We start from the raw sequence: 12,504 nt of genomic DNA, 5'->3' as shown, positions 1-12,504 counted from the left end.
ACTAGTCCCTGTTTTATTTTTATGCTTCCATAGTACTATTATCATCACCTAATGTGCTTCATATTTTTCTTAATGTCTCCCTCTCTCTTTTCCCTCTAGACTACTGTTCTGTTAGGGATTTTTATGTTTTGTTTATTGCTATATCCAATTCTTAAAATAGTCCCTTGTTCATTATAAGTATTTAGTAATATTTTTGGATGAATTAATGGCCATGTGAGGCTGGTATTATGTTCTTCAATTTAGAGACGAAGAGAGATTAAGGAAGTAACAGAACTAGCATGTGAAAATGATTCTGGGTGGTCCACCTACTCATCTAAACATTCACCCATTTGATAAATGACTTTAAAGCCCATGATATTTCCAATATACCACTTTACCTTCAATGCTATACTATATAAAATATATACTTCAATACTATATAAAAATCAGCATGATAATGATAAGTTTTATCAATTCCTTATAAGAAATTTACCAAGTATTGGTGTTTAGTTCAGCAGTTTGTTTTTTTTTTTGTTTTTGTTGTTAATTGGTAGGGTATTACTTTCATGACATTTTTATGATTTCAAATTAATTTTGATAAACAATACATATGTTCAAAGTTCAGAGGGTATAGGGGAGTATCTGGTGAAAAACATCCATCACATACCTTTCCTCTGTTCTTAAATTTGCATTCCCATTGGAGTCACTTGGGGAACTTTAACAATTACCGAAGCCTGTGTCTCACCCCCAGAGATTGTGGTTTACTTATTCTGTTGGTGTGGCCTGGGTTTTCAAATTTTTAGAAGATCTCCAGGAGGGAGGTTGCTTCAGGTAAAGGTAAAGTAGCAAGGAGCAAGTATACTCTATTGCCTTAAATATGAAGAATATACAAAACAATTTTTTTTAATTATATTGGACATTAGGCAAAAAAAGACAGTAATCCCCAAGGGTTGGGAATCAAATGAGGTGAGCCTTATGATGGCACTAGCATATGGTTTGAGAGTATATCTAGGCTGTTGCACAAGGGCAGAGAATACAGGCAGAGCTTGGCAAATTTCCCGAGTTTAACAGTTAGTGCTAAGAGTTTGCCGAGACCAAAACAGAATCCACAGGACAGACTTTAGGATAAGAGAACTCCAGAGATCTTTAGGGGGTCCCCCTTGACTGTTCAGCAGAGATCTGATTAGCACATGCATCCAAGGAAACTACCACAGGCTGGGGGAGGGGGAGGACACCCCTGAAAAGATTAGAGGAAACAGGGTCTAGTATTTATACAGGAGTGGGAATAGTGCCTGTTCTGACATCTAACAGATAGTGCCTGTTCTTTCCATCTAACTGGAAAACCTTCTGATTTGCAGGGCTTTTGATAGAATTCTCAGAAGGTTTTTGCTTCAATGGTGAGGAAAAACGAAAACAGTGTTCCAATCTTCCCTCAGATATCTTGAAAGTAAGACCCAAAATGATCAGATTATTTCCAAGTAATTTAATTCTATCCCAGAACAAAGCTCAAGAATATTTACAGGAATACAAAAACATCCAGCACCCAAGAAGATAAAATTCACAGTTTTGCATCTAATAAAAAATTAACAGAAGTATAAAGAGGTAGAAAATATGACCAATATTGTGATAGACTTATCAACTAAAAATGAAATTGGCACAAATATTACAATTACAGGACAAGGACATTAAAACAATTATATCCATGTTGAAAAAATTAGAGAGATGGAAGATGTCCAAAATACTCAAATCAAAATTCTACTGAAGATACACAATAGAAACTATCCAAAGTGAAACACAGAGAACAAAGAGAAATTTTTAAAGGTGAGCATATTGGTAAATTATGAGAAACCTTTAAGCAGTCTAATACATGTGTAATTAGAGATCCTTAAAGATAGATGGAAAGTTGGGGGTTGGTGGGAGAAGAATTATATTTAAGTAGTAATATCCAAATTTTTTTTTCTAATTTAATGACAACTTGAAACACATAGCCGAAGAGGCTCAAGAAGCTTGAAGAAATAACACCAGGGCCATCATACTAACATTGCTCAAATATATGATGAAGCGAAAGTACTGAAAGCAACCAGGGAAGTAAAGATATCATATAAAAGGAACAAAAATAAGGATGGCAGCAGATTTCTTTACAAAAACAAAGTAAATAGAAAAAAAAAAAGTAGGCGAGGAGATGAGCTCCATTTTTGAAGTACAGAAAGAAAACGTGTTTGTCAACCTAGAGTCCTATACTCAGCAAAAATATCTTCAAAAAAATGAAAGTAAAATGAAGACATTTTTTCAGATATATGAAAGCTAAAAGAATTCACCATCAGCAAAATATACTACAAATATGTTAAAGGGAGTCCTTCAGGTAGAAAGAAGGTTAGATGTCAATCTGGATCTACACAAAGGAATGAAGAGCAGTGGGAATGGTAACTACAAGGATAAGTAGATCAGATTTCATATTATTTACATCTTTCAAAAAATAATTATTTAATCAAAACAGCAACAATGTAATGCCGGATTCATGTAAAAGTAAAATGTTTGACAACAGCAGAAAGGATGGAAGGGAGAAATGGAAACATATTATTATAAGTCTTGAGTATACTTGAAGTGGTATCGTATCATTTGCCTAGTAAATTGTACTAAGTTAAAAATACTTACTATCATACTAAATCAACTACTAAAATAACAACAAAAATTAATGGCTAATAAATGAATAAAGGAGATGAAATGAAAGAATAAAGCAACCTAAAAGAAGACAAGAAAAGAAAAGGGTAAATAGAAGATGAGAAGGTAAGAAGCAAATAGAATGATGACAGATTTCAACCTAGCCATATTAATAATCACATTAAATATATATGCACTAAATACCCCAATTAAAGGGGAGAGATTATCTGTTTGGATTAAAAAGCACAATACCAATATATGGTGCCTTTTAAGAAATGCACTTTTTATATAAAGGCAACAAGTTCAAAGAAAGCAATAGAAAAAATATTCCATGTTTACACCAGTCAAAAGAAAGACTGGAATAACTCTATTGATATCATAGATTTCAGAGCAAAGCACTTACCATGGATATGGTAGATCAGTATGCTTTCATACTGAAGCAGGCATACTGCATTACATTGCACATTGCTTTGTTGTGATTTGTAGAGGCTGCATTTTTTAAAAATTGAAGATTCAAGACTTCTGTGGAGGAAATAACTGCAGATGGAGCAGAAATTGCAAGAGAACTTATGTTAGAATTGGAGCTGAAGATGTGATTGAATTGCCATGAGCTCATGATAAAACTTTAATGGGTGAGGAGGTGCCTCTCAGGGATGATCAAAGAAAGTGGTTTCTTGAGATGGAATCTACTCCTGGTGGAGAGGCTGTGAAGATTGGTGAAATGACAACAAAGGATTTAGAATATTACATAAACTTGGTTGATAAAGCAGCAGTAATGGTTTGAGAGTACTGATTACAATTTTGAAATAAGTTCTTCTGTGAGCAAAATGCTATCAAATAGTATCACATGCCCCAGAGGAATCATTTGTGAAAGGAAGAGTCAATCTATATGGCAGACTTCATTGTCTTAGTTGAAGAAATTGTCACAGTCATCCCAGCCTTCAGCACTGCTACCCTGATCAGCAATGAGGCAAGAACCTCTACCAGCAAAAAGATTACTACTTCCTGAAGGCTCAGATGGGGTTAGCATTTTTTAACAAAGAACTATTTTTAAATTAAGGTATACATTGTTTTCATTAGACATAATGCTATAGTACACTTAATAGACTCCAGTGTAGTGTAAACATAACTTTTATATGTACCAGGAAACCAAAAAATTCATTTGACTTGCTCTATTGCTATATTTATGTTATTGCTGTGGCCTGGAACTGAATCCACAGTCTCTCTGAGGTATGCCTGTAAAGGGTTCAATTCATCAGGAGACCATACAGTCCTACATATTTATGCACCTAAGAGACCTTCAGAGTACAGTACATGAAGAAAAACTGACAGAACTGTAAGGAGAAATAGAAAAATAAACAATTATAGTTGGAGACCTCACTATTCCTCTCTCAAAAATGTATAGAACAAGTAGAACATGAGTAAAAATATAGAAGATTTAAGCAACTCTGTTAACCAACTTCACCCAACTGACACTTATAAAATTCTCTGTCCTACATCAGCAGAATATACTTTCTTTTCAAGTGTACACAGAACATTTACTAAGATAGACAATACCCTGTGCCAAAAAGCAGGTCCCAGTAAATTTAAAGGCATTCGAGTCATACAAAGTATGTTCTCTGACCACAATGGAGTTATATTAGAAAGCAGTAATAACAGGAAGATAACTGGAAAATTCCCAAACATTTGGAAACTAAATAACATATGTCTAAATAACCCAAGGGTCATGGGAGATATCAACAAGGAAATTAGAAAATATCTTGAATTGAATGAAAATGAAAATATAGCCCATAAAAACTTGGAGGATGCTGCTAAAACAAAGAGGACATTTATAGGCTACTTTCCCACTTTATTTTTTTAAAGATTGATTTATTTGAGAGAGAACTAGAGCAAGCAGGGGGAGGGGCAGAGGGAGAGAGAATCTTAAGCAGACTCTGCACTGAGTGTGGAGCCCAATGCAAACTTGATCTCACAACACCAAGATCATAACCTTATCTGAAACCAAGAGTCAGATGCTTATCTGACTGAGTCACCCCTACATTCCTACAGAAATCTCAAATCCATGACTGCAGCTTCATGTCAAGAAACTAGGGAAGAAGAACAAACAAATAAGAACCCCAAATAAGTGGAAGAAAGAAAATAATAAACATCAGAATGGCAATAAGTGGAATAGAAAATAGGAAAACAATAGAGAAAATCAGTGGGAACAAAACCAAAGTAGATATATTAAGATTGGCAGTCCTCTACCCAAACTGATTAGGAAACAAGGGGAGAAGATACAAGCTACCACAGCCAGGAAATAGAGGAATAACTTCACTACAGATTCTGCAGATACTGAAAGGAAGGATAATAAAGCAATATTATGAATACTTAGCTTATAATTTCAACAATTTAGATGAAATGGACAAATTCCTTGAAGACACAAACTACTAAAATTCCTTCAAGAAGAAACAGACTGATAGTTGTTTTTTTTTTTTTTTTTAACATATAATGTATTATTAGCCCCAGGGGTACAAGTCTGGGAATCACGAGGTTTACACACTTCACAGCACCCACCATAGCACATTACCCTCCCCAAAGTCCATAACCCCACCACCCTCTCCATACCCCCCCACCCCCCAGCAACCCTCAGTTTGTTTTGTGAGATTAAGAGTCTCTTATGGTTTCAGACTGATAGTTTTGAAATTTGTAATTAAAAACCTTTTTAGTAACTAAAAACCTTTTTAGAAAGTAAGATGTGAAAGCATATGTCCACTTAAAAAAAGTTTACATGAGTATGGGTAACAGCTTCCTGTGTAAGAGAAATTAGAAACAAGGCAAATGTTGCTCAACAGGTGAATAGGTAAACTATAGTCCATACTATAGTTTGGACCACAGCACCACTAATAGTTGAATAAGATTCAGCTATTGATAATACGCTCCAACATGATGGATCTCAAAATATTTATGCTGAGTGGAAAGAAGCCAGATTAATAAAGAAAACATGAAAAAAAAGAAAACATAAGATAAGATTTCATTTTCATACAGTTTTAGAAAATGCAAACTAGTCTGTAGGAACAGACATCTTATTAGTGGTTTCCTCAGTCAGACTTGTTGGGGTGGGGACCAGGAAGCATTAGGAAGCTTTTGTCAGTGTTAGGTGTGTTTGTTATCTTACTTATGGTGGTGGTGTCACTGGTCACATATGCCCAAAACTGGTCAAATTGGACACTTTAAATATATACCATTTGTTGTATATTAATTACACCTCAATTTAGTTTTTCTTTGTTAAGAGCCCCAGGGGACTCAAGTGGAACTGGGACAAATTTGAGAGTCAAGACAAGGTTGGGAAGCATTGCTCCAGTCCCTCAAATCCCTGGTTCCGCCATACAGAGATGACCTATTCTAGGCAGTTTCCTGTTCTGAAACTGGAACATTCCAGAAATATTATGCATATACAAACATATATATTCCTTGTTTTAAATTCACAAATGGTAACATACTTTATACCTATATATCTTCTGTGTTTTTTTCACTTACTATATATTAGAGTTCTTTCCATATCAATAAATATGGAATGATTTTACTTTTTAAGCTAGCTGTATGCTAATTTATTGGATATGGATCCCAATCATTTTGACTGCATGTTGGTATTGTATGCTGATTTTAAAACTCCCTGGAAATGGAGATGTAACTTGAATAGTGCTACAATTAACTTTTCTTTTAAGCTTGCCCTTATGTTCTCACTTGCAAGCTATATAATATGACAAAATGCTTTCATTTCTGAGTATACAAGTTTTCTAGAAGGCCAGATTCACTGTTAGTATTTTTTCACCAGTAAAGTTTATATATCTATGTGAAATGTTGACAGATGTTACATTTTGAAAAGTTATTGTGACATTTTACTTGCTTTCCTTGTCCCCTCAGTGTGAAATTCAACACACAATTTTTCAATTGTTTAATTCTTTTTTCTGTCCTTTGGTATGTTGATCTTTAGGCCACAGCTATTTTAGAGATGTATACTATGTAAGCCTGTAACCTGCTATCAACTTACATTTTTGGCAAATAATTCTTTGGCTAAACTCTTGCTGCCCCCCCCCCCAAAAAAAAACAACAGCTGGTCAAATGAGCCAATACCAATATAATGCTCATTTTAAAGTTAACTGCATTCTTTGTTAGACCATGTTTCAATAGGAAGACCACTTTCAAAACCAATAGACCAATTTATTTGGGGGGTTTCAATTTCCTAATGGCCATTTTATGTGTCCTTTAGAGATTTTCTGTTATTTTCAGTCTTTTTTTTTTTCTTAAAGATTTTATTTATTTATTTGACATATCACAAGTAGGCAGAGAGGCAGGCAGAAAGAGGGGAGGAAGCAGGTTTCGTGCTGATGTGGGGAGAGCCTGATGTGGGGCTCGATCCCAGGACCCTAAGATCATGACCTGAGCCGAAGGCAGAGGCTTTAACCCACTGAGCCACCCAGGCACCCCTGTTATTTTCAGTCTTAAAGCAACCGGAATCTCAAAGTGTACATTATCCCAACTACCCATATTGTCACATACTTTGTGTGCTTACTGGGTTTATTAGTGAACATTGTCTTTTTATGACTAATGACATTCTGAACTTCCGGCCAGCATTTCATCAGATGCTGAGTAAGTGCAGTTCGGATCAGTCAAGTCTTTGCTTTATATTCATTAGCCAATGAAGTTAGAAGAGTCATTGCAGCTCCTCAGGATTTTCACTCCCTCATTTTTCAAATCATTAAACTCTACATTCGCATGTTCCTAAATTCTACACTCCAACTCTTTGTTCACCTCTTTGTCCTCCATGTTGTAGGATTTCCAGGGATTGTCCCTATCCTCTCCAGTTAGGCTTGCTTATATTTGCATGTCTGAGGTCATCTTTCTGAGGAGGCTATAGTTAAATGTACATGTTTTGAATGTCCCTTTTCCCTGAAGTGGGCATCTTTTGGCTGAGAAGATGGTTTTACTGACTAGTAAATTATCTTTCAGACCCATCTCCATCTCCAAGGACTTTGTAGTTTATTCAGGATGTGTCTTTCTCTAACTTAGGGAAAGCGTGGAGAGCCTGATTCAGAAGCATTCCTATGCCCGCTCACCCATCCGTACCTATGGAGGAGAAGAGGATGTGCTGGGGGATGAGGTTCAGACAACACAGAATCGAGGTAAGACAGCTACCAGGCAGTGTAACTGCTGGGAGTAAGAGCACCCAGAATGAGAAAGAGAAGTAGATGATGAAACTTGTAGTTCTCAGGGAGCATTCTGCCCCAAAAGTATTTCAGGAGTCTCTTGGGGAAGGACAGCTCCTGAAGCTGATTTTCATACAAACCATTATTTTGCTTCAGAGTCTTAAGTAATTTTCTACCTGATGGTTTCCTGTGATTTTCTAGTGAAAGGACATCAAGCCTCTGAGTCCGGGCTCAGGAGTTATTTGTCTGTGATCTACCACCAAAGAGCTGTTGGACTCTGGAAGCAGTCCTTTAGTCTTTCTGAACCCCAATTTTATAATCTGGAATCAGGGACTTTATCTGTTTCTCTTACAAGATATTCCAGAACTATCTTATTAGGATCGATGACTAAAATGAAAAACACTTTTAGTTCTTTTATTTTGCTTTACTTTGTAAAAGTTCTTATTAATTTGAGAGCTCACACGTGCATGAGCAGGGGTGGGGAGGGAAAGAGGGAGAGGGAGAAGCAAACTCCCAACTAAGCAGGGAGCCCAGTGTGGGGCTCAATCCAGGACCTTGGGATCATGACCTGAGCCAAAGACAGATGCTTAACCCACTGAGCCACCCAGGTACCCCAGAAAACACTTTTTAGAAGATTTTCCAGGTGAAGGGCATTATGTACAGGCAGTGGCCCCAGTGGTGACAATGGGGGAATACTGAGAAGTTCCTCTGTCCCAAAGGCTCACAGAGGAGCACTTTGCAGCTGGGAGTCCAGAAGGTGCCTAACCCTGAACACAGGGATGTTCATGTGGGGACAGAGCCCTCTGTCATATTTTTATGTCCTTTATATGGAATAGTGTAATCTATCAAAATACAGGACATCTCTTAAAATTAAATCCAAATGGACTACTAGTAATTAATTATACAGTTAGAAAATTCAGTGTCAACTTTTGTTTAAACTTGTGGATGCTGTGATATAAGAAAATCTTACTCTTACAACTTGTCAAGTATATTTTTCAAAGATTTTATATAATTATTTGACAGAGAGAGAGAGATCACAATTAGGCAGAGAGGCAGGCAGAGAGAGAGGGGAAAGCAGGCTCCCTGCTTGAGCAGAGAGCCTGATGTGGGGCTCGATCCCAGGACCCTGATATCATGACCTGAGCCGAAGGCAGTGGCTTAACCCACTGAGCCACCCAGGTGCCCTTCAACTTGTCAAATATTTAATAAAGAATTATGGAAGCTTGGGGCGCCTGGGTGGCTCAGTGGGTTTAAGTCGCTGCCTTCGGCTCAGGTCATGATCTCAGCGTCCTGGGATCGAGTCCCGCATCGGGTTCTCTGCTCAGCACGGAGCCTGCTTGCCTCTCTCTCTCTCTCTCTCTCTCTCTGCCTGCCTCTCTGTCTACTTGTAATCTCTCTCTGTCAAATAAATAAATAAAATCTTTAAAAAAAAAAAGAATTATGGAAGCTATAAAAAGAAAACCATTTTGGGGAGTTTTCACAATGCTTTTAGAAACCAGTGAGTTTGTTGAGGCTCCTATGTGCAGCTTACCTTCCAGGCATGTTGTCAACATCAGGACAGATAGCGCCATCTGGGCTCCTTTAAAGGGAATCCAGTTATCACTTTCAGGTTAGGTTCTAGTGTTGTGGCCATTCTCTGGGAGTATGTAGACCATCTAATGAGTTAAGTCTTTTTCTATTTAGTAAATTTTCTCTTCCATATATGGTATAAATGATATCTTACCTGGAAAGGTAGCTGTGACTCATGGTTGACAAGCTTGTCTTTTTAAATTGCAGATCTATTATATATTTAAAAAAAATAAATCAGTCCTTACAGATAATGTAATTCTTGATTTGCTCCCTAAAATAGAGTTCCTAGTCTAATGAGTTCTTTTCCTTCCAGGGTCAGCCTTTACAACATCCGAGAACTTGTCTCTCAGCTCCTGGGTGTCCTCTTCATCCAGTTTCCCCGGGTTTCAGCACCCCCAGCCCCTCACTACACTGGGCACCAGCACAGCATCCATAGCAACCCCCATTCCTCACCCTATACAGGGCTCATTGCCACCCTATGGCCGACTTGGGATGCCTCTGACACCATCAGCTATTGCCAGCTCCATGCAGGGGAGTGGCCCGACATTCCCCTCATTCCACATGCCCCGGTACCATCACTACTTTCAGCAGGGGCCCTACGCTGCTATCCAAGGACTGCGCCATTCCTCTGCTGTGATGACACCATTTGTATGACTCTTCTAAACCTAGGAGAATCCAGATCTAGAATGTACAAATGGGTATGGAAATATGGGGCAGGGTTGGGTGGGTGGGATGTCGGGTGTTAGAGCAGGAGCTCTCCAGGAGACATGGGTCCTATTAAAGAGGAGAGCTGGACTCACAATTAAACCTGCTGCTGAGGGAGTGCACCACAGTTTGAGAGAGAATCAACGTAGACTTAGCCAGCCTAAGTCCAGCAGCCAGTAGTATACTAACTTATCCAGGAAATTTAATAACACAAGGCAGATGAATCTTATGGTGCATTATACCTAGCAGTTAAAAATGCTGTGTCAATGCAGTAATGTATAAAATCAATGTGTAGATATGGTTTTCTTTCTGCTTTCCACAGGTTAAAAGAATCTTCAAAGAGGCAATATATATAACATACTGACTGTAATGCATAGTGACTAACTTAAGTCCGTTTCTCCCTGTAGAAAATGGGAGTCAATAGAGAAACATTTGTAGTGTTGTAGCTTAAGCATGTTTAGTTTCCCTTTGTATTAGTTTGCTGGAGAAGGGGCTGAGACAATGCCGAAGCATCCTATTTTGTGGATGAGCAGGTAGTAATGACTTTACAAAGTTCTTTTTGTAATACTGAAGGGCCAGTACCTGACAAGCTCTTTTTCCCAGTCTAATTCTCTTTCTTGCAATTACTTGTCGTTTGTGTAGGAAAAACCTATACACAATTTTGAAGCAAGAGGCTCTATGTGTTACATCGTAAAACTGAGGTTTTATTTTTCCGGGCTGCATTCTAAGTGCACTAGTGACTTACTCACTGAGGAACATTTCTAAAGCCTCTAGGAGATGCCACTTGAGACTTTCTCTCAGTCTGCAATAACAAGACAGCTGCCCTGTTCTGAAGGGAATTTCTCTGCCATGGGTACCAAAGTTCTCTTCATTTTTAGTTTAGCTTTGAGAGACCTTTTGGGTGGTAAAATGTCCTGGGCCAAATTCTCATTTTTGGTAAATCTGCTTTGTTATTAGATTAGCTGTTACCACTGATTGACAAGGATTTGTGAATGACCATTCTGAATGCCCGAATAGCCACCATTTAACCTATGCTTACAAGGACTATGTACACCTATATCTGGTTTGTCCTTCTTTCTTACTGTTCATTCAGTGACTCCTTTACCATTTTTCTAGTCCATTATGTGGAATCATAGGTCAACTCAGTGACCCTCTGACTAAAACACTGGCAGTGCTTGTAAATCAATGTAAAGCATTTACCCTCTATTTTGCATTCTTAATGTCTTCTTAAGCCTTCCTTTAGTGTTTAGTAATTGAGGATATTTTAGTGATATATAATTTCTGTATTGGGTGGCAACATGTATATAAGCATTTACAGTCAGGGAAGTATATTTGGAATTTTTTAACAGTCCATTTCCTTAACAACAGAAATTTAGTGAAGTTTATAGTCCTTCAACTTTAGATATAATACATTCTAGCTATGAGATATAACCTGTCTTCTTTATAGTGTTCCCCAAAACTCTATCTTAACCTAATTTAAATTTTGTATCTACTTTGTTCTGACTGTAAAAGTACTGAACCTGTTAAAAGAGATGGGAAATATCACCGCTGAGAGTAGAGGCGGGAGTAAACGCAATATACTTATCACATCAGACAGCATGGAATTTTATTTGTTCTGTTATGTTTTTCCATACCAAATGCTTTTCTGGGCCATTTCTAGTCTATGAGACAAGGCATAATGGCATAGCCTGTCTATGTGATGCTATTGTTGCTGGACTTGTCAATTGTTTTTCTCCACTATGTCCCATAGTTTACTTATGGAGAAGCCTGGACTGTGCCAGCCAAGCATCTCCAGGTCCTATGGCAGACATCATAAGCTAATTTATAACTTCTTGCATGTTATGCTACAGTATCCACAGGTAGTTTGTTTTCAAACACAGCATAGATAATGCATTTCTTTAAAAAAGCAGCTATGAGTAATGTTTAAATAACCATACAGATTAGGATAGGGATTTGACACTTAATAGTTGGCCTGTTGCCAAGTGCTCCTTTCAATACACGGTACTGCTGCTTACGGCAGGAATAACAAAACTAGATGCTATTTAACATGATGCTACTCAATACTCTGGTAAATTACTTACTGGCCTACTAAAGTGAATCCTTCTGATGAGAAGGCAGGATCAGTTCAATACCACTTAGACATTTTCCCCAATTGACATATCTTAAAGTAGGGTTATATGTTTTTGCTAAATATGGTTTTATGCCAGATTTCCTGACTTCATATCTTGATATTGTAATTAAGCAATATAAGGCTAAAAATAAGTAGAGCACTTAGAGAAAAGCAAAAACTAGGATACCAAAGCATGCTCTTTGGAAATAACACCTGAAATTCTAAATTGGATGTATTCTTGAAGTATCTGGCATTATTTGAACCAGAAATAAAAAGCACCAGGTACATGGA

The 12,504-nt window shown here is 37.5% G+C and overlaps 1 protein-coding gene across 1 annotated transcript in view; it reads left to right on the top strand.

Annotated features, from left to right (window-relative positions):
• Positions 1 to 12,504, top strand: part of TBX20 (T-box transcription factor 20) — a 59,292-nt gene that overhangs the window by 44,716 nt on the left and 2,072 nt on the right. The window contains exons 7-8 of the mRNA XM_059171549.1: positions 7,693 to 7,805; positions 9,712 to 10,096. Coding sequence (XP_059027532.1) covers positions 7,693 to 7,805; positions 9,712 to 10,052 — 454 coding nt within the window. The 3' untranslated portion in view covers positions 10,053 to 10,096. The remainder of the gene's footprint in view (positions 1 to 7,692; positions 7,806 to 9,711; positions 10,097 to 12,504) is intronic.

The sequence above is a fragment of the Mustela lutreola genome, chromosome 4 (genome assembly GCF_030435805.1).
Source record: "Mustela lutreola isolate mMusLut2 chromosome 4, mMusLut2.pri, whole genome shotgun sequence".
NCBI classification, from domain to species: domain Eukaryota; kingdom Metazoa; phylum Chordata; class Mammalia; order Carnivora; family Mustelidae; genus Mustela; species Mustela lutreola.
This window is presented reverse-complemented; position numbering and strand designations above follow the sequence as displayed.